The sequence below is a fragment of the Pan troglodytes genome, chromosome 1 (assembly GCF_028858775.2).
Source record: "Pan troglodytes isolate AG18354 chromosome 1, NHGRI_mPanTro3-v2.0_pri, whole genome shotgun sequence".
Lineage (NCBI taxonomy): Eukaryota > Metazoa > Chordata > Mammalia > Primates > Hominidae > Pan > Pan troglodytes.
In genome coordinates, this window is record NC_072398.2 from 90114597 (window position 1) to 90135560 (window position 20964).

General features: G+C 38.7%; 1 protein-coding gene and 1 pseudogene across 18 annotated transcripts in view; both read left to right on the plus strand.

Annotated features, from left to right (window-relative positions):
- The window catches only part of AIM2 (absent in melanoma 2), a 132423-nt gene that overhangs the window by 98769 nt on the left and 12690 nt on the right, over positions 1–20964 (plus strand). For 5 of the 18 annotated variants that reach the window (XM_063796329.1, XM_063796326.1, XM_054687384.2 and 2 more), the window contains one exon: positions 16269–16550. The exons of 1 other annotated variant lie outside the window; for it this stretch is intronic. In XM_063796329.1, coding sequence (XP_063652399.1) covers positions 16289–16550 — 262 coding nt within the window. In that variant the 5' untranslated portion in view covers positions 16269–16288. Of the gene's footprint in view, positions 1–12696; positions 13201–14800; positions 14962–15248; positions 15329–16268; positions 16551–20964 lie in introns of those variants that run through there. 12 more of the 18 variants (XR_675904.5, XR_010152196.1, XM_513914.8 and 9 more) reach the window with 8 other exon arrangements.
- LOC134808718 (cell cycle checkpoint protein RAD1-like) lies at positions 8109–8835 on the plus strand (annotated as a pseudogene).

Here is a 20964-nt window from a genome sequence, read left to right on the forward strand (position 1 = left end):
TAGAATAGGTAGGGCAGAGATGAAAGAGCAGTGATTTATGGAAAGCTTAGAAGAATAACTTCGTCGTAGGAAACCATGTGTATATTCTTATGATTGTGTGATTCTGGGACTCAGGGTACGTGTTTTGAGTGGCCATTTTTGTTTTGACTGGTACATAATTTAAAGAACTAAGCAGAGTGATCCTGTGTTTGTTTGTTTGGTTTTGCATTCAGCTATCCTGAGAGTAAAGGAGTGAAACTAGGAAAGAAACTTCTTAAGGAAGAACCAGATAGTGAAACTAAGCAGGGGAGCCTGTAGGTAAGGGGGTTGAACAAACAATCCAAAACAGGGGCTTCTTTAAGCAAGTGACATGCTTTATGTCTACCTTCTGTGCTTCTATCCTGATCTACCTTGGTTTTTATCCTTTTGGTTATGGAGTTGAACTTCTTCATCTTGCCACCAGGAGGCAGTGTTTTTTAGTGCTTAGGAGGATGTGCTTTGGCTACACCAGATGAAGTTCAAATCCTATTTCTACCATTCACTAATTGTATGACCTTAGTCCATTCACAAACACCGCTAAGCCTCTATTTTCTCATCTATAAAATAAGAATAATGACGGTACTCACTTTGCAGGATTGTTAGGAATATTAAATTGAAATAATGCTTGTAAGCACCTAGGTCAGAAGCTCACAGCTCGTCTCACTTGCCAGAAATGGTCTCTTTTTCCATCTCATACAAATGACAGTCCTTAACCAAGTTTTCTTAAGAAATTCGTCAGTGTTTTCTTTGAATAAAGTATGAAGGAGGGAAGTAAGATGTAATGGGTTTGGTGATGAACTAAGTTAAAATGTGAAAATGGAGATACCTGTGAACACAGCTGCTCTTAGTCATTGTTTCAGTCCATTTTGTGTTGCTTATAACAGAATACCTGAAACTGGGTAATTTATAAAGAAACAAAATGTATTTTTTACAGCTCTCGAGGCCGAGAAGTTCAAGGTTGAGGAGCCCATCTGGTGAGGGCCTTCTTGCTTGTGGGGACTCTGCAGAGTCCCCAGGCAGCAGAGAGCATCACATGGAGAGGCAGCTTAGTGAGCTAGCTCAGGTCTCTCTTCCTCTTCTTTTAAAGCCACAAGCCCCACCCCATCATAAGCTATTAGTCCATTAAGCCATTAATCTATTCATGAGAGCAGAGCCCTCACGACTCATCACCTCTTAAAGACCCCACCTCTCAATATTACCACATCAGGGATTAAATTTCAACACGAGTTTCGAAGGAGACAAATATTTAAATCATGTCAGACATCAATACATAGAAAGAAAAAGCTGCAGTTACTTAGACACTGCAGTTTCATTGAAGCTGGTTCTTGGTGGAGGAACATCATTTGCCTCCATGGAGGCATATGTTTTGATATTGAATTGGGGAAAACCAGACTGAAGCTGTAAGTCATGCCCTTGGCATTATGAAGCAGCAAACATCGGGCCCAGCTGACTCATGCAGCTCCTGAATCCTGGCATTCCTTCCTCTCATGGTTCTAAGGCATGTTCTTTTATTGAAAAAACTTCTTGGCCACATGTTCAGGAAGATGTAGGATCCAAGTGTCAGAGACATAACTTTTGTGTCTCACATCTCACAGTCACATACCTCAAAGCCATTTTCCAGAGGCAGTTCAGTCACCCCCAGACCTCAAGCAGGCCTGATAACATCAAAAGCATCCTGTGCCTCATCTATGCCTCTTCCTCTTTTTCTGTCCACCCGATGTTCCACCTAGAGACTCAACTTATCACCAGTTATATTAAATCTTTCCACTATTTTGTAATTTCCCTTCATCTACTTTGTTAAATGAGAAACAGGAAAGAAGCAAGAATAAACTGAAAATTTTTTAATTATGCAAAAAAACTTAGGGATCAAAGGATCACTCTGGCAATGCAGAAATCTACCAAACTCTGCCACTTATCACTATTACATTAAAAAATAATAGACTTGGCCGGGCACGGTGGCTCACAACTAATTCCAGCACTTTGGGGGGCCAAGACAGGCGGATCACTTGAGGTCAGGAGCTCAAGACTAGCCTGGCCAACGTGGTGAAACCCCATATCTACTAAAAATACAAAAATTAGCTGGGCGTGGTGGTGGGCACTTGTAATCCAAGGTACTCCAGAGGCTGAAGCATGAGAATCGCTTGAACCCAGGAGGCAGAGGTTGCAGTGAGCCGAGATCACACCACTGCACTCCAGCCTGGGTGACAGAGCAAGACTCCATCTCAAAAAAAAAAAAAAAAAAAAAAAGACTTTATCTAGAATAAAGAAAAAGCCTGGCATTGCTTTTTATAACACACAGATGGCATCATAGGGTATTAAGAATTTATTAATAATTGATTAATATAAATGGTGGGTTATAAATACCAGAATCATCCTCCTGATCCCCCCATCCTTGTCTTCAGGTATACTTCCACAGTTCAGCACAAGTATGGTTCCTTCCACTGACACTTAAAGGTTAACTTAGTCTCAGCCATGGTGATCATTTTTATTTTTTTATCACAACCTCACCTGACTGCCATCATCCTTACCATCACCCTGACTCAGCCCTATCACTAGTATTGTCAATATAAAGGACATTGAGTAGTGTAGGGGTCAAGGAAAAGCGAAGAAGTAGAGACTGTTGGGTTGGGAGCCTAGGTCAGTGGGAGAGTTGTGGTTCCATTAACAGTAAAAGGGAAGTAAGAATGAGAAAGTACTTAGAGTCCTAAGACAATCAATGATTTAGGATATGCAGAGGTTGAATTTTTCATTATGTATTTAAATAAAAATGTGTAGCACAAAGTTTCAAATGTACACTTGGAGTTTTAAGGTGGTGAGTCTTGGTGATTTGAGTTTGCAATTATTTTATACAGATTCAGTTTCTGCCCCTAAGGAGTTTACACTTCACTGAAAAAGGCAGACAAGACATTAGCCCTCATAAAACAATATATTGATAGTCATAATAATAATGGATAGAGTTTACTGAGTTCTTTCTTTCAGTTACTTTGCTTAGTGTTTTAAACGTGTAAACTCTTAATTTTCACAACACCTTCTAGGATTAGGGACTGACAGCCTTCAATAGACTAAGAGACTTGCTCAAGGCCACACAGGTTGGTGGAGCAGGGATTTTAACTTGCACGAGTGTGGTGCCCAAGCCTGTGAGTTTACTTCTTTCCACTTTATTGCTGTGATGGAAAGTCCTGGAGATGATGGGAAAATAAACCACAGGAGCACTTAACTCAGACTTGGGCTTGCAGGATTTGAATATAATTTTGGAGAAAGTGAGATATAAAGAAGGACCTGGGGGTGAGTAAGAATTAGCCAGATGGGGGAGGAGGATGAAGCAGAGGGCGAGGTATCTGCAGATTCACCTGGAGCCTAGTGTATGTGGGCAGAGGGAGGCCAGGAAGGGCCTGGCCCCAGAGCGCTCTGATGAGCTGGCCAACAGGAAAACAGAGGCAGCCTCCTGTCACAAACAAAGCATCCATGTTTATGAGGTGGAAAGAGGAGAGACACTGACAATGAGGACAAAGATAGGTGGTTCAGAAGCTGGAAGAGCTTTAGGATCTATTCTCTGGCTTTTATTAATATTTTTGCCTCACCCTTGTTGCCTTTTTACCTGCTCCCTGTTTCAGTACATTGATATCAAATATAAGTAGAGCAAACCAAATTAAACATCATAGAATGATGAGTAAAATCTGGTGGAAGCAAATAATTATCTGTTGGATGTTTCCTAGATCTGAAACAGGGTTTGCTAGATCTGAGCCCTATCCTTCTTTCCCCTCACACTCCACCACCAGCTTTATTGAGGTACAATCAACAAATAAAAATTGTATATTTACAGTATACAACGTGATGTTTTGATATTTGTGTACATTATGAAATGATAAAGTTAATAAACATGTCTGCCACCTCACATAGTGTGTGTGTGTTAGAACATTTAAGATCTACTCTCTTAGCGATACTCAAGTACACACTACGTCACTGAGTGCCATCTTCCTTGAAATACTCTTTGCCTTGCCTTCCAGCACTCCACCAGGTCTGGCTTCTTTACTCTACTGCTCTGACCTTTCTTTGTAAGTCTTCCTTGTTGACTCTTCCTCTTTAGCCCAACCACTTGCTGTCTGAGCTCTACGTGGCTTGGAGGCCTGCCCCCTTCTCCTTCATGATGGCCTCTCCTGACAGTCTCATCCTGTTCTGCAGCATCAGCTGCCATCTGTATTTGGATGCTGCCCACGTTACTGTCTGGAGTTCTGACCTTTCGTCTAAGCTCCAGGCTCATATATTCAATTAAACATCTCCATTTACATATCTCTTGGGCACCTCAAACGCAACACCTCCACCGCTAAACCCACATTTTCCTTACTTACTTTGACCTACTCCTCCTTGGGTGCTCCCTGTCTCTGTAATGACACTATCATTCACCTACTTTCCTGAGCCAGAAATATGGGAATAATTCTGGAATCCTTATCTCTCTTGAATGAGTTTTTAGTGGCCATGTGTCACATTTGTGCCTTCCCAGAACCTTTTAAATAATTCACATGTAATAATTCTCACGTCCCCAACTCAGAAGACAGGAGTCAGATTCTCATTTTTTTTTTCTTGCAGCCCAGATGGACACAGGTGACCTAGGCTTGCCCTGTCAGATGCTTCCAAGGGAGGCTTGATTTAGAAGTCATCAACATGAGAACCTGGCTCTCCATGGAGTTTCCATCTTGCTGATGCGGCTGGCTTCAGACATCTGGGTTTTAGGCAATAGCAGCAATTGCGAAGTACATATGGAGGTGGCATTTGTTCTGTAGATTTAGCAATTGCAGTGTAGTCAGGTCTTGGCATTATATGTTTAGGGAGCAGAAACAGTGAACTTATCCAGAATAGTTTTGTTGCCTGGTTTGGTATGTGTGTATGTGGGTGGAGGGAGAAGGTGTGGGAAACATATTTTTGTTTTTTCTGTGAGTTTAGTCTTGACCTTGTTCCTTCAGTCCTTCAGACTCTCCAGTGATCTCTGAGGGATGTGTGTGTGTGTCTGTATGTGTGTGTGTGTGTGTGTGTGTGTGTATTTCAGACAGGGTTTTGCTCTGTCACTCAGGCTGGAGTGCAGTGGTTTGATCACCACTCACTGCAGCCTCAAACTCCTAGACAATCAAGTGATCCTCCTGCCTCAAGCTCCCAAGTAATTGGGACTACAGGCATGTGTCACCAAGCCCTGCTAATTTTTAAAATTCTTTGGAGAGATAAGGTCGCTGTTTTTTGCTCAGGCTGGACTTGAACTCCGGGCTTCAAGCGATTCCCCCGCCTTGGCCTCCCAAAGTGCTAGAATTACAGGCATGAGCCACCGTGCCTGGCCTGGGTTTAATATTTTTAATAAAGTTTCTGTCTCCTTAAACTATCAAGGGAAGCTTATGTTGTTTGCAGTAGGAATCTTGAACAGTTCAAGATTGTTGCTTTCTCTCCAGTAGGAAGTCTAGCTGTGTTTTGAGCTGTGTGAAAGGAGAAGGGAAGGATGTGGTGAGCGAGAACCAGAAATAAGTGGGCTTGGAGGAGGGAAGGCCCTGCCTCTCCAGGGTTTTTTCATTTGATCACATTATATAGAATATATAAAGTATGTACAAATATGCCAAAAAGCAGGGCAGAGTGATGGAAAGAGAATTGGAATTTTAGAAAATAACCAGGTTTAAATTCTGACTCTACCACATACTAGCAGGGTACCCTTGAGCAAAGGACTTAACTTCTTTAAATTCTGTTCCCTCACTTATGGGTTTCAATTAATATATTTGCCACATAGAATGGTAGGGTTACATGAGATAGCCTGTGAAAAAGATCTCTCACTTATTGGCTTACTGGCTGAGTGGTAAAGGTTAGCTCTGTGTGCCAGAGGCAATTAGAGACTCTAGAGAATGCATCAATGATTGGTTATATATAGGTGGTCCATAAATATTGACTATTCAATTCCATTGGCCTAGAATTCCACTTTTTGTATTTCCACATGTTAAAACTCTTACTCCTTCTAATAGGACTAGTCCAAGTGCTATTGTTTTTCTCTAATTGGACTTTTCCAAATTCATTTAGCTGGAAGTAAAGAATTCTATTTCTGAAATATTATTATATTTTATCATAGGTCATATTTGGATTAATGGTGTAGAATGTAGATCCTTAGGATAGTATAGAATATAGATCCTTAGAATAGGAAGATACTTCGGTGAGTATTTAGTAGAGCTAAAATTTAGTAGAGCTAAATGGTATAGAATATAAATCCTTAGAATAGGAAGATACTTCAATGAGCATTTAGTAGAGCTATTTATGTTTTAAATTTATTTTCATTCAGTTAATATATTACTATTGATTGAAATTCAATAATATTACAAGGATGATAATAAAGAGTAGTCCCCTGCCTCATACCTTACCACTCCCAATTCCCACTCACTCAAGGCAACATTTTTAAATTTTTCGTAATATTGTTACATTCCTAGTTTTCAATTTTAGCCACTCCATTATCTATTGATTTGCTGCAATAGAAGATACAAATTTAGTTTTCTTACACCTCTTTTCTTACATTGTTGGAACCCTACATCTTACAAATACATGTACATCGTCTCTCTTCCCACTTTCCCAATATGGTCATTTCACAATTGTTGATTAAATCACTGTTTGGTGTTTTACATTACCATAACTATCTAAATAAAACTAATAGTTAAGCCATGTAGTATGTTTAGATTCCTTCTTTATGCATCTTTATTTTTTTCTGAAGTCAGTGACATATCTTTAATAATTTGTTCCATCTTGACGTGCTTATTGCTAATTCTTTTAAAAGATCCAAAATAGTAAAATTTCTCTCAAAATAAATTCAGGTAATTTCTCTGCAACCACCCACTACCTGCAAAACTTACACGTATATCTCACACACTTTTTCCTTAGGAAATATTCTTTTTTGAGCTTTCCGTTCGCCTGTTTTGAACAAGTTTCAGTCTAGCTGTGTACAAGTCAAGGTTCAAGGGCTTCTGGTCACCATTATCCTGGGGTGACATCATCCTTGTGGACTGAATGTTTGTGTTACCCCCAAAATTCATATGTTAAAATCCTAACCCCTAATGTGATGATATTAGGAGGTGGGGCTTTGGGGAGGCGATTAGATCTTGAGGGTATGGGCTTCGTGAATAGGATTAGTGCTCTTATACTACGTGGGATAGTGCCCAGGGAGCACTTTCATCTCTTCTGCCATGTGAGGACACAGCAAAAAGCCATCATCTTTCTAGGTGTGGTGGTGCACACCTGCTGTCCAGGACTTAGGGTCCAGCTTTGGCAACATGGCAAGACCTTGCCTTTAAAAAAAAGAAAGAGAGAAAGAAAAGAAAAAAGATGGCTGTCTGTGAACCAGGAAGCAAGTCTTCACCAGGTACTGAATATGTTGGTACCTTGATCTTGGACTTCCCAGCCTCCAGAATTGTGAGAAATAAATGTGTATATAAATTGTTGTTTATAAGTCACTTAGTCTATAGTATTTTTGTTATAGAGGCCCAAACAAACTGAGACGTGGAGATTCCTGAATAATTTTGTTCCTTCCTTACATGTACATGTGATTATTATAATTATCAGCTAGGTATAGAAGACTAGGCTGAAAATTGTTTTCCTCAAATGTTAAAGGAATTGCTCCACTCTCTTCTAGCTTCTAGTGTTGTTGTCAAGAATGCCAATTCTATTCTTATTCCTAATCCTCAGATATGATCTATTCTTTCTCAGGAAGCTTTTAGGATCTTCTCTCTCCTTGGTGTTTTGTAATTTTAAAAGCATGTGGCTAGAAAAAAAGAAAGACCTAAAAATCAACCATCTAAGCTCCCACATTAGGAAACTAGAAGAATAAGAGTAAATTAACTGCAAAGTAAGCATAAGAAAATACAGTTTTAAAAAATTAGAGCTGAAATCAATGAAATTGAAAACAAAAATTAAGAGTGCTTCACTGCCTCCTGTTTTCAGGGAGCTGGAGCTTACTTCCCCAGGGACTTGGCTGGGAAGGGCTTTCTAGCATCTGGGCCACACTGCAAAGGCTGGAGTATTTTAAGAGTTTACATGTCAGGAAGAGTCTGTTTATTTTTTTTAAAGTTAACTTAATTGTCCTTTTACTTTTTTTAAAGTTAACTTAATTGTCCTTTTATTTTTGGATCAAGTCCTATGCCAGGGATTTTAACTGCACTTTGAATGTGTTACCAAGGTTATGGTAACCCTTGGATGCTATTTTTGGAAGAAAGACGAATGGTGACAGTCTGCAAAATCAATACTCAAGAGCCTGAGGAGCCTCTGGATTTTGACTTCTGCAGCACCAATGTTATTAATAAAAGTATTCTGCAGTCAGAGGGGCTCTGAAGCATTTCCCAGATTGGATGTGACGACTGAGGTCCTACAGATTATCATGTCTCCTGACAAGCATTATTTCAGGTTATCTACTTTTGAAAATTTAGAAAGTTTGCAATTTGACTTCCAAAGATTTTTATGTGATGCAAGCATTTCATTGTAATCAGACCCAGGTCAACAGATTTTATTTCTTTGCTAATACCCTTTACAAAGACGTTAGTCCTATCTTGTAAGGTATTTTATTCACACAAATAACAGGATTTCTTTCATTATAGTATATTATTAGAATGAAGGGGGGCAAATATCTTTTGTGGAATATTACTGTTGCCCTGATGATGAAGTTCCTGAATCTGAGTCTTGAGTATGATGATTCACTGTGATATTTATGTGTACATTCATGATAAGTTGAGTTATCATTATGAGTATAAAAATCTTCATAATTTCTTATTGAATTTTCTGTAGAGAAGATGCATGGAGAAGATAAAAGCAAGGTCCCTGTACCCTAATAGTTATGTATTTTGTGAACAAATGCTTTCATGAAGTCATAGATTATCTAGTATTAGACTGTCCTGTGGCTCTGTCTTTTGAACTCATGGGAATCACTGTGAGCCAAGATGAATAAGTTATAGGTTCTATTCCACTTAAGTAAAACATTTCAAGAGTCTGCAGATTTAAAGTTTGTTGAAGGCATATCAGAACTGTTCTTTTGTTTATTTACTATTAGAAAATGCAAAGGCATATGGACATTGCTTATTAGTTTAAATGCCAGAGATTAGATATTAAAGCAGTGGTTCTCTAAGTGTTGTGTCAAGACCGACAGCATCAGAATCACCCAGGAACCTGTCAGAAATGCTGGGGGTGAGGCCTAAAATCCGTATTTTTCACAAGCTTCCCCCAGGAAATTCTAATGCGTGCTAAAGTTTGGAAACCACTGTTTAAAGGATACATTTTTTAAAATTGGCATTTAATTGCATTGAGGTGTTTGCTTTTACTTGTGATTTCTTTACAAAAGTTCTGAAATTGAGGCATCACTAAACAAGTCTGAACAATTCTTTATATGATGTATTTCTAAAGTATACCTTTTTAAGAAATCTATGGACAAGATATGAAAGTCTTCAGAGTCATAGATTTTCTCCTTATTCTTAAAACTATTCAATGCAGTACTTATTAGATACCTTTCGTTTGCTCATAAACATTTCTTGACCAAATCATTGTATTAAAAACCAATTAGTGGTTTCTTACAAGACTAAACATACTCTTATTATATCTTATTATACAACACAGCAATTGCATTCCTTGATATTTACCCAAAGTTGAAAAATTAAGCCCACATAAAAACATGCACACAGATATTTATAGAAGGTTTATTCATAATTGCCAAAACTTGGAAGCAACCAACGTGTTCTTCAGTAGGTGAATGGATAAACAGATAAATGGAGACAATGGAATATTTTTTAGTGCTAAAAAGAAATGAGCCATCAAGCCATGAAAAACCATGGAGGAATCTTAAATGCAGATCACCAAGTGAAAGAAGACAATCTGAAAAGGCTATATACTGTATGACTTCAACTATATGAAATTCCGGAAACAGCAAAACTATGGAGACAGTAAAAAGATCAGTGGTTGCCAGGATTTGTCGGGAGAGAGATGACTAGACAGAGAACAGAGGATTTTAGGGCAGTGAAACCACCCTGTATGATACTGTGAGGGTGGATACTCATTATACATTTGTCCAAACCCACAGAATGTACAACACCAAGTGTACCCTAGTGGCAACTCTGGAGTCTGGGTGATAATGATGTGTCATGCTCAGTCCACCCTGGTGGGAATGTTGATAATGGGGAGGCTGTGCATGTGTGAGGGAAAGGGGTATATGGAAACCTGTGCCTTCAGCTCAATTTTACTGTGAGCCTAAAACTGCTTTAAAAAATAAAGTCTACTAAAAAGAAAAAAACTGGAAAAAAATGCAAAGTGACATGCTTTTGTGTGTGTTCTTTCTCATTCATCAAATTCTATATTTATTTGATAACTTGCTTTTTTCTCCATTCACTCTTGTTTAAATGCTTATTAGCTGGTTATTATTCATCGGGGCATAAACCTGTATATTTCTTATCTTTTCTCTCCTGTTTTTCCATTTTATTCTTTTCTAGGTATACTTTTAGAAAGAGCTCTTCAGCTTTATCACTCTATTAGCTTTAAAACTTTTCTGCTATCACATTTAGAAAATATATTTATAAAATCTCTTCTGTAATTTGTTCATTTTTTACAAGTATTAGCACTGTCTTTTTGTTTCATGGATGCAATGTCTTTTCTTATCTCTCTGATGACCATATATATTTCTTCTTCTACCCTCTGCTTTGTCCTTAAGTTCCTTCTTCTGATTTGTTTTCTGTTTTTTTTTTAAGTTGGAGGCTTTTCTGAATGTTATTTATATCTGTTTACTCATATTTAAGAAAGAAATGTCCATACATGTATACGCACAAAACTGACTTGAATTCTTTTTGCGCTGGCCTGGTTTATTTATGAGTTAGCTTAATTATAGGATTAGCACGAAAGGGCCTGAGTCTTTGTATTGGAAAACTCAAAATGTCAGTAACGGTGAGAGTTTTTCCCCTCTTGGGCCAGTTGCTACAGTAGGAGCCTCCAGTCTTCTGCTTACGGCATAAACCTTGCTGTCAGTACTCTAGAAGTCAGGGAGGAAAGGGCTTGGGGATCCCACTTTTCTCCGTGAGACTGTTAACAAACCTCCTTTTTCAGCACAGTTGCCTCCTTTCCCTTCTGTGTCTTGTGTCACCAAGTTGGGTATCTCTCTGATTAAATTTCTTGGTAAAACAAAGCTGGACGATGAGTACTTGTCTCTCTGCCCCAGGTGCAGCAGTGTACCTGCTCCTCATTGAGACCACTTCCCAGCTTAATCACTTAACTCACCTTTTACAGGACCTGAAGCCTCAAATCAGTACGCCTCTCTGGGGTTGGTGCTTGTTGGGTTCTTCCTCAACAGGGAGCTTTCTCTCGTTTACTCAGTAGGTTACCAAATTCATACACTTCACATCTTTTTAATTCTTACATATTGTTCTCTTTGGTGTTCTTTCGCCTTGTGTGATCCACTCATTCATGCATTCACTCATTCAACAAATATTTTCTGAACACCTTCTCTGTGCCTGGCACTGTGTCAGGTGAAGTGGATGCAGTGAGCCAGTGGGCAGAAATCTCTTCCCTCATATGCCTTACATTTTAGGAGCATGAGGCAGAGACTAAACAAACAAATGACATATACCATATGTCAGATGATGGTCAGTAACACGTGTGGGAAAAGATAATGTGGGGAAGAGGTAGAGAACATGCTGGTCAGAGAAGCCCCACAGATAAGGTGCTATTTGAGCTGAAAGCTGGCAAAAGTGTAGAAACAAGCCTTGCAGTAGAAAGTGAAGGAGGTCCTGCAGCTCTGGGCTGATTACCTGGGCATGGTTAGGTGCTCTTCCTCTGCTCCTTGAGCATCTTGAGCATGCTTTAATTATAAACACTTATCATCATGTCCTATTGTGATTATTAAATCACATGTCTGTTTCCATGACTTGGCAGAGCCGCTCAACATCTGGAACTTTGTCTTATTAACTTTTATACTCTCAGAATCTAATACATCATATTAGATGTTCAGTGCATAATTGTTAATTCAATGAATAAGAAAGGAAAACCTCAAGTAAATTGCTGACTAGAATCAAGCCCTCAAGCTCTGAATTTAGGGTTAGGAGCCTGGGTTAGGAAGAAAGACTGTATATATGCTTTTGAGGCAAGCAGTCAGTGAGGGAATGAGGCATGATTACTTGCAGGTGGCTACAAGCAATAAAAATGCGGTCAAAAAGGTTAGCAGAGGGATTGCCCCACTAGTAGATAGGAACTGTTACAACAGCCTGTGACAATGAAGACAGATTGCAAACTTCCTACTTAGGCACAGATGAGAATGTAACACAGAAGAAACTGGCCGCAACTGGTTAAAGCCAAGATGGTCGAAAACTTGGCTGACTGCTGACCCTTAGCTTCATTATGCCCTTAATATCATAAAACTTCCATGGGGAAATTCCCACTCCCATCATGCACCTGACGCCATGACAGTTCCGGATTAACCATCTTTAGTCAAGAAAATGGTGGCACCCTGATTCCGGGAATTGCCCGCCCATTTCCCAGAAAACCCCTCCCCTTGATTACAGAGTACTCCATACCTTCATTGTGCTTATTCATATAGTACGTGAACCACATTGCCTGTGACTCAATCTTTGAGTGCCTGCACTCCTCCCTTGAGGGTGTCGTTGGTTTTGCTCCACAATAAAATGTCTATACTTCCGCTTTGGTCTCATTTTCAGATTCTCTTATGCTTTGAAGACAAGAACCTGCACTGTCCTACTGGCAACACTTTTAGATACCCTCTGAGATCAGTGTGCTTGTTTATACCAGAAAAATGTCATCACCAGGCCCCTTAGTCACAAAGTGTATCAAGAAGTCATCTGCGGTCATTTTTTACAGTTTCCAGGCCACTTTCTGTTTCCAATCAGTGTAGTTCCTATGTGGCATGACTCAGATACAAGTTTCTATAGACATTTTCTTCTGTGGCTGCTAGTGAGAACCCAAACCAGCTCAGCCAATTAGAGCTCCAGTTGTCACTCCTACCCACACTGGGCCTGGGGGTGAAGGGAAGTGTTTATTAGAGGTACATGTGAATCCGTCCAGAAGTGTCAGAGTCTTTGTAGCTTTGAAAGTCACCTAGGTTATTTGGGCATGCTCTCCTGAGTCCTCTGCTAGTTAAGCTCTCTGAAAAGAAGGTGGCCGACCCGGTTTGCTGATCGCCCCAGGGATCAGGAGGTAAGCACCATAGAGGAGCTGGGTTAGAGACGAGAGACTTAACCGTTTCTCTGCTGAAAAAGACAACTGAGGAAAGGCCAGCCATGCTGTGCACACCTCTGAGAACCTGAACCTGCAAACATGGACCCATCTCTGAAAGGATGGGTTCATTTCTCTTTTATTCACTTTAGCCATGTCCTCTGGTGTCTCTGAGCTGGTGTTCCTTAAGCTTCGGCTTCCTTTGGGGTTTGTCTATCAGCCTATTTGTAAGGCTGACTTTTATGCCAATAGCAAATACAAGCATTTTTTAAGTTAACAGATATTATGAAGTAAAATGCAAGTTTTTCATTTATAAGGCAACATAACTTCAGAGAAAAAACTGAGTCAATCATATAAAATGTGATTAAAATGTGATTGTTATTATATAAGAGGGTTATAGGAAGATTAGCTTCTTATGGACAAGTAGAAAAGTAGGAATCATGCCAAGCTGATTGTCACAGTAGATATTCAACAAAGGTAGTGTCCTTCCTTGCTTTCATCAGTAGGATGGGGGCATTCGGATGGCTTTATCATTGCAAATATTTTTAATGTATTCCTTATTTTGAAAATGGTCCTGATAATAGTTTTAATTTTCACTCATGAACTCTACATGTATAAGTAGAGTTTATCCAGCGCTTACCAACATATAGGAAAAAACATTATAAGGCCATTAACAGTGATAGTTTAGAATTTATTAACATTGACTCTACTGATGGGGGTATTCAAGCTTCCCTAAAATTCACGATCAGTTATTTTCAGCTCATAAACATCTTTTCCTGTTCTTTGGCTTATTTCTTCCACTTTATATGTTGCTGCTCTGGAAGTCATTAATTGCTAATAATGTCAAACATCTTTTTTATGTTTATTGGATATTTGAGCAAATTGCTCATTCACATCTTTTGCACACTTTTCAAATAGACTGTTTATTGTTTTCTTATTGATACATGGTTCTCCATGTATTCCAAAAGCAAAACCTCTATTAGCTTTCTCTCTCTATATATATATATATAGCAGGTATAGCCATATATATATATATATATAGCAGGTATCTGCCCAGTTTTTGCCTTGTATAATCACTTTGTTTAGTGTGTGTGTGTGTGCACGGATGTGTGTGTTTCCTACAAAGAAATTGAGAATATGCATGCAATCACATTTGACAAATTTTTTTTTTTCTGGCTTGTCCTTTTTGTGCCTTATTTAAGGAACCTCCTTCTACTTCAATGTATTGAGAAATTCTGTGTTTTATTCAACATCATTACTATTCTATTTAGATAATTAATCCAACCAGATATATATTTTGTGTATGATATAAGAGAAAGGCTGAATATATCATTCCCTGTGTATTGTCATTTGTCTGAACACTTTTTATAGTTGGCCATTCTTTCTTTGTGATTTTTAATGCCACTTTGATTATATACCAAGCTTTAATTTACATGTGGTCCTGTTTCCACACTCTATTTATTAGTTCATTTTTTTCTACGCCACTGCCATACTGATTTAATAATTATACATTTGTAGTAAGTATTGATACCTAGTAGTAGGGATAGTACATCCTGATAAACATATTCAACTTGTTTTGCAGGTTTTTGTCTTTATTTTTTTCATTTAGGTTTTAGGATCATTCTGATAAATTCTATGAAAAACCCTTTGAGATTTTGGATAGCAGTTTATAAATTAATTTGACAACACTGCTGTCTTCATTTTATCAAATCTTCCCATTTAAAATATCAGACATACACCCACGTAAGTAGGTCTTTTAAATCTCCCAATAAAGTTTTATAAGGTTCCCTTTAAAACTCTTAAATATATTGTATTAGATGTTCTTATGTACTTTGTAGTTTTGTTGCTATTGGAAATTACTTTTTTATGTAATTTTTTTCTCTCAGAGTGGTGCTAAAATAAAGGAATGCATTTCTGTATATTAATCTTATAGTTATAAACTGTTGAATTACTATTTATAATGTTTTGTGTATTATTTTGGATACTATACATAAACAACTATATTACTACAACGTGATTTTGGCAACAAGTTACAAAAATAGATTGATGGACAGAATAAAGAATCCAGAAATAGACTCACTCATATTTGGACAACTGATTTTTTGCAAAGGTAAAAAAAAAATCATTAAAAATGACAGTCTTTTTAACATATGATTCTGGGAAAATTCATATTCATATGAAAAATAAATGAACTTTGAATCATCACTTATATCATATACAAATTAACTCAAAACAGTACATACACCCAAATGTGAAATGATCAAACCGTAAAATTCTTACAGGAAAACATAAAATCTTCTAATCTTGAGATTGGAAAAGATTTCTTAAATAAGACACTGAAAGCATGATCCATGAAAGAACAGATTGATTAATTGCACTTCATCAGGTATATGTATATGCCAAAATTTATCAGATTGTATACTTTCAGTGTATGCACCATGTTGTATGCCAGTTATGCCTCGATAAATCTATTTTAAAAATAACAGGAAAATGTATCCTGTTTCCTTTTTGTTGTTGTTGTTGTTGTTTTGAGATGAAGTTTCGCTCCTGTTGCCCAGGCTGGAGCGCAATGGCGCGATCTTGGCTCACTGCAACCTCCACCTCCCAGGTTCAAACAATTCTCCTGCCTCAGCCTCCTGAGTAGTTGGGATTACAGGTGCCCACCACCATGCTCGGCTAATTTTTGTACTTTTAGTAGAGATGGGGTTTTGCCATATTGGCCAGTCTGGTCTCAAACTCCTGACCTCAGGTGATCCGCCCACCTTGGCCTTCCAAAGTGCTGGGATTATTACAGGCGTGAGCTACCGCGCCCAGCTAATGTATCTTGTTTTCTGAGAATTCCAGAGGTGTTGTATACTTTCTGAAGATGTCTTTTCCAGGAATAAAGATCACCTTGCTTAAGAAGTTCTTACCTATGTCCTACTCAAATCTCTTTTACTACTGCAAATATTTTATTTTTCTTTAAAAAATATTAATAGCTCACCTTGCTTTATTTTGAATGTAGAATCACTTTTGGTGGTGTAATCTTACATGTTTTGGATTCCTTATAGGCTGATCCCAAAGTTGTCAGATGGAGAGTAAATACAAGGAGATACTCTTGCTAACAGGCCTGGATAACATCACTGATGAGGAACTGGATAGGTTTAAGTTCTTTCTTTCAGACGAGTTTAATATCGCCACAGGCAAACTACATACTGCAAACAGAATACAAGTAGCTAACTTGATGATTCAAAATGCTGGGGCGGTGTCTGCAGTGATGAAGACCATTCGTATTTTTCAGAAGTTGAATTATATGCTTTTGGCAAAACGTCTTCAGGAAGAGAAGGAGAAAGGTAATGAGGGAGTTCCACACCTGCCCCGTCCCTTTTTCTGCCAAGCCTGGGCCTTTCCTTTCATGGCATCCCTGGGATATGACCCCCCAGTGCACATTGTTGGAATTTGTTTGCTAACTTAGTGCACCTGTCTCTTTGCCCCCTTTTACTGAGAATCGCTTCTAGGAAGTGTTTGTTACAAATTCCACAAATCCATTCCAGCCTTTGTTTGCAGCTCTTCTTCCAGCCTTAGGGTTACCACTTCCATTTAACATCTTTTCTCCTTGCCCATCTTTGTCTCCAGTTCAATTGCAGTGAATATGGACGTAGAATTTCCAAGTTAACTTCTCCCAACTCCATTTACACAGTATGTAATGCTGTCACATTCTACTGAAGTCTTGAAAGTATAAATTATTGCATTGGAAAACTGTAAACCAGGATATTGAGCACCTTTTTTCCTTCACACAGTCTGTCTATTCCTCTCCTTGTCCCCAGCTTTCTGTGGTCCCAGACTATCCTTCTTTAGGCGATGATCTCCTCTTTCTTCAGGGAGGGAGAATCCTCCTTCAGGGATCTTCTTTCCTCTCTATCTCCAGTACAGGTGACAGTATAAATTACCCACAACACAGATTTTTTTTACATTATTCAATAAATCACTCATCTCCATCTGAATTATCTACATTTAGTTTAAATTCCTGATTTTGTTTACTAAGAACAATTGATATGTCCCAGCTTTATGTCTGAAGAACAAAAAGGAGCTAACAGAGGAGCATATCACTCAAGGACTCTCCAAAATGAAAGTCTCCAAATGCAACAGTTTTAGGATTCAAAGTACAACCGTAACAGCAAAAATTATGATAGCTTTTAGTAGCATTTGTGGGTATACAACAAGGGTGACATGGCTTCTCACACATGAGTTATAGGAAGGCTAAATGAAGCCACATAAGTGGTACTATGTACGTTCATAATTCTATACAGATATAAACTCTTAGGTAGTTTCTAAGGCACTAAAGAGAAAGGAGTGGTGGTTTTCCCAGGCTTTAAGTTAGAAGGTGTAGTTCTTAGAGATGGCCCTTAGATGGCAGTAACTACACATGTTACTTCCAAGTAACCAACCAAAACATTGCCCTGTGTTTTTCGTATCTGGGATGAGCCAGGAATCTAGGCATATTGGCAAACATAGGCTGAGATATTTAGAAATATCTTTTATTTTGGCAATAAATCAAGAATTAATTCTTCTCTTTGACCAGGATAGCACAAAATTTCCCTTTCTACAATCTTCTCCCCATTTTGCTATTCTAATGATTCTGGGATTTTGTTATTCTGCTTAGCTAAAAAAGATCCAGTTTGGGACTAGCTTGGAAACTCAGGAGTAGATTATCTAAGGACTCTCCCAAATGAGAGTCTCCAAATGTAACAGTTGTAGGATTCAAAGTATGCTTTTGGGCCAGGCGCAGTGGCTCACACCTTTAATCCCAGCACTTTGGGAGGCCAAGGCGGGTGGATCACTTGAGTTCAGGAGTTCGAGATCAGCCTGGCCAACATGGTGAAACTTTGTCTCTACTAAAAATACAAAAATTAGCCAGGCATGGTGGCGGGCATCTGTAATGCCAGCTACTTGGGAGGCTGAGGCATGAGAATCACTTGAACCTGGGAGGGAGAGGTTGCAGTGAGCTGAGATCACGCCTCTGCACTCCTGCCTGGGCAACAACAGTGAGACCCTGTCTCAAACAACAACAACAACAAAACACAAAGTATGCTTCTTGCATGCTATACAAGAAGGCAATAAAGTTCCTTCATAGCTCTAAAATTCTATCCACGGACATACTTAGGCCGCTTTTGAATGTAGGAAATTTTTGTGTGTCCATGCTATTTCTATTATTTTAGGAAAACAGTTTTTGTTTTATTTTTTGAACAGTTAATCTGTCATTCTTGGTTAAGTGATCCTTCTCCATTGCCATTGCATGTCTGCATGTAGAGTGCTATATGCTATTCTACTCATGAGCTCACCTCATGGAAAGTAGAAGATACCTGGAGAATCTTTAATGAAGACAGAGGCAATAATTAGCAGACAGGAGAAGCTTTTGTATGAAGCAAGATGAGAAAATATAAGGACACATAAGCGTGGAAAAAGGAAGCTAAGAGAAAATGTGATCAAAGTCCACAAAAGTCCTGCAAGATTAAAATAAAATGCTGAAAATGATAAATGAAATAATCAGTAACAATGTGCACCTGATTATTAAGGCAAATGAGAGATTTATAATCGGCAGACAAGCTTGTCCACAAATATTGCATTGGTACCACAGTGTGTGAAATGAAATATGGCTGATGTGATGTGGTAGAATGGTAGGTTGATTCCTTCGGCCTCCCTTGATGCTGTTTTCTCTCCGATGCTGTGAACATAGAAGAGAGACTTTATCTGCATACCTTTCTGAAACCAATTTCATGGAACTAACTTACCATTGGAAGGTTAGTTTAACTTCTTCCTAGTGCAGAGATCCTGCTACAATATCCCTGTCAGACAGTCAACCACTTTCTGATCTTTGAAAGGTAATGACAGAGTACCTACTACCTCATAAGACAGTTCATTCTACTCTTAGCTCTAATAATTAAATCGTTTCTCTTTTTAGTAAAATCAAAGTGATTGCCTTGCTATTTCATTCCAGAATTGTTCAAATTCTATCAGAAATAACATCTAATAATTTCCCAGGCCCTCTTCTGCTTGAGAGTGCCTTAAGTCATCAAACATGGCCATCTTGTTACATGGTCTTTTTAAAAATCAGGAGTAGGAGTTGGCTTTTCACGATAAAATATAACCTGACCATAGACGTGGAGGGGCCCAGCCAGAGTATACGACTGCATTTTGTAGGCATTAGTGAGGAGCCAACATGCCACCCATCCATCCATTTCTTCATCCATTCAGTAAATATCCATTGAATTGCTAATAGGTACAAGGAAAGCTTTTAGGTTCTTATGATAAAACAAGGTATTGAAAACAAATCCAAATTTTGTACAGTTTATACTCTAAAGGGAAAGTAGATATTTTTCTTACAGGCAAATTAATGAATGTAATTAACTGAGACAAATGTTCTGATGGAAAGGAAGATGGTTCTTCAGCAGCATGTGTCAAAGGAGCGTTAACATAAGCCAGGAGTTAGAGTTGGTGTTGGTCAAAGCGGGTTCCATGGGGAAGTGACTTGCACTAAGCTGTGAAAAATGCATAGGAGTTAAAGGTACCTTCAGTCAGAGGGAACACTGTGTGAAAATCCCTATGACAGCAGGTGTTGACTTGCTTGAGGACTGAAAGAAGGCCAGTATGGCTGGAGTACAGAGAATCTTCAGAGGGCAGGATGGGGTCCCCTCGATAGAAGGAAAATGCAAGGCCTTGTAGAACATAATTAGAAATCTGTGGCCAGGCGCGATGGCTCACGCCTGTAATCCCAACACTTTGGGAGGCTGAGGTGGGCGCATCACGAGGTGAGGAGTTCAAGACCAGCCTTACCAACATGGTGAAACCCCGTCTTTACTAAAAAAATACAAAAATTAGTCAGGCGTGGTGGCATGAGCCTGTAATCCCAGCTACTCAAGAGGCTGAGGCAGGAGAATCACTTGAACCCAGGAGGCGGAGGTTGCAGTGAGCCAAGATTGTGCCACTGCACTCCAGTTTGGGTGACGGAGTGAGACTCCGTCTCAAAAAAAAAAAAGAAATCAGCCCTTGTTTCATAGCAGCAGTTTATTCATTTTCACTACTACATAAGATTCCATTTAATTGATAATTACATGTACACATAAACTGATATACATATATATATAGAGAGAGAGAATTGGTATATTTTTTATTGTTATTTTAGTCATTGGAGGCCATTAGGAATAATGCTGCTATGAATATTTATGTACATTATAAGCCTTATATACTTATCTTTGTATGTTTGTATTTGTATGTGTGTTTCTCTTGACTGTACACCTGTGAATGGTATTACTGGATGTTAAGATAAGTAGATATTGAATTTTAATAAATAGCGTCCCAAACCATTTTCCAAAGTGTTATACCAATTTAAGACGACTACTACTTCATAGTTATTGTTTCTTGTCTTTTTTTTTGAGACAGACAGGGTCTCACTGTGTCATCCAAGCTGGAGTGCAGTGGTGCAATCATGACTCTCTGCAGCTTTGAACTCCTGGGCTTAAGTTATCCTCCTGCCTCAGCCTCCCAAGGCTGGGACTAAAAACATGTGCCATTACACCTGGCTAATTTTGAAAATATTTTTTGTAAAGATAGGATCTCCCTATGTTGACTAAGCTGGTCTCAAACCCCTGGCCTCAAGCGATCCTCCAGCCTTGGCCTCCCAAAGTGCTGGGATTACTGGTGTCTGTGCCAGGTCCGGTTTCTTTCATTTTAAAATAAGATTTTTTTTTTTTTTTAAGAAAAATTAGC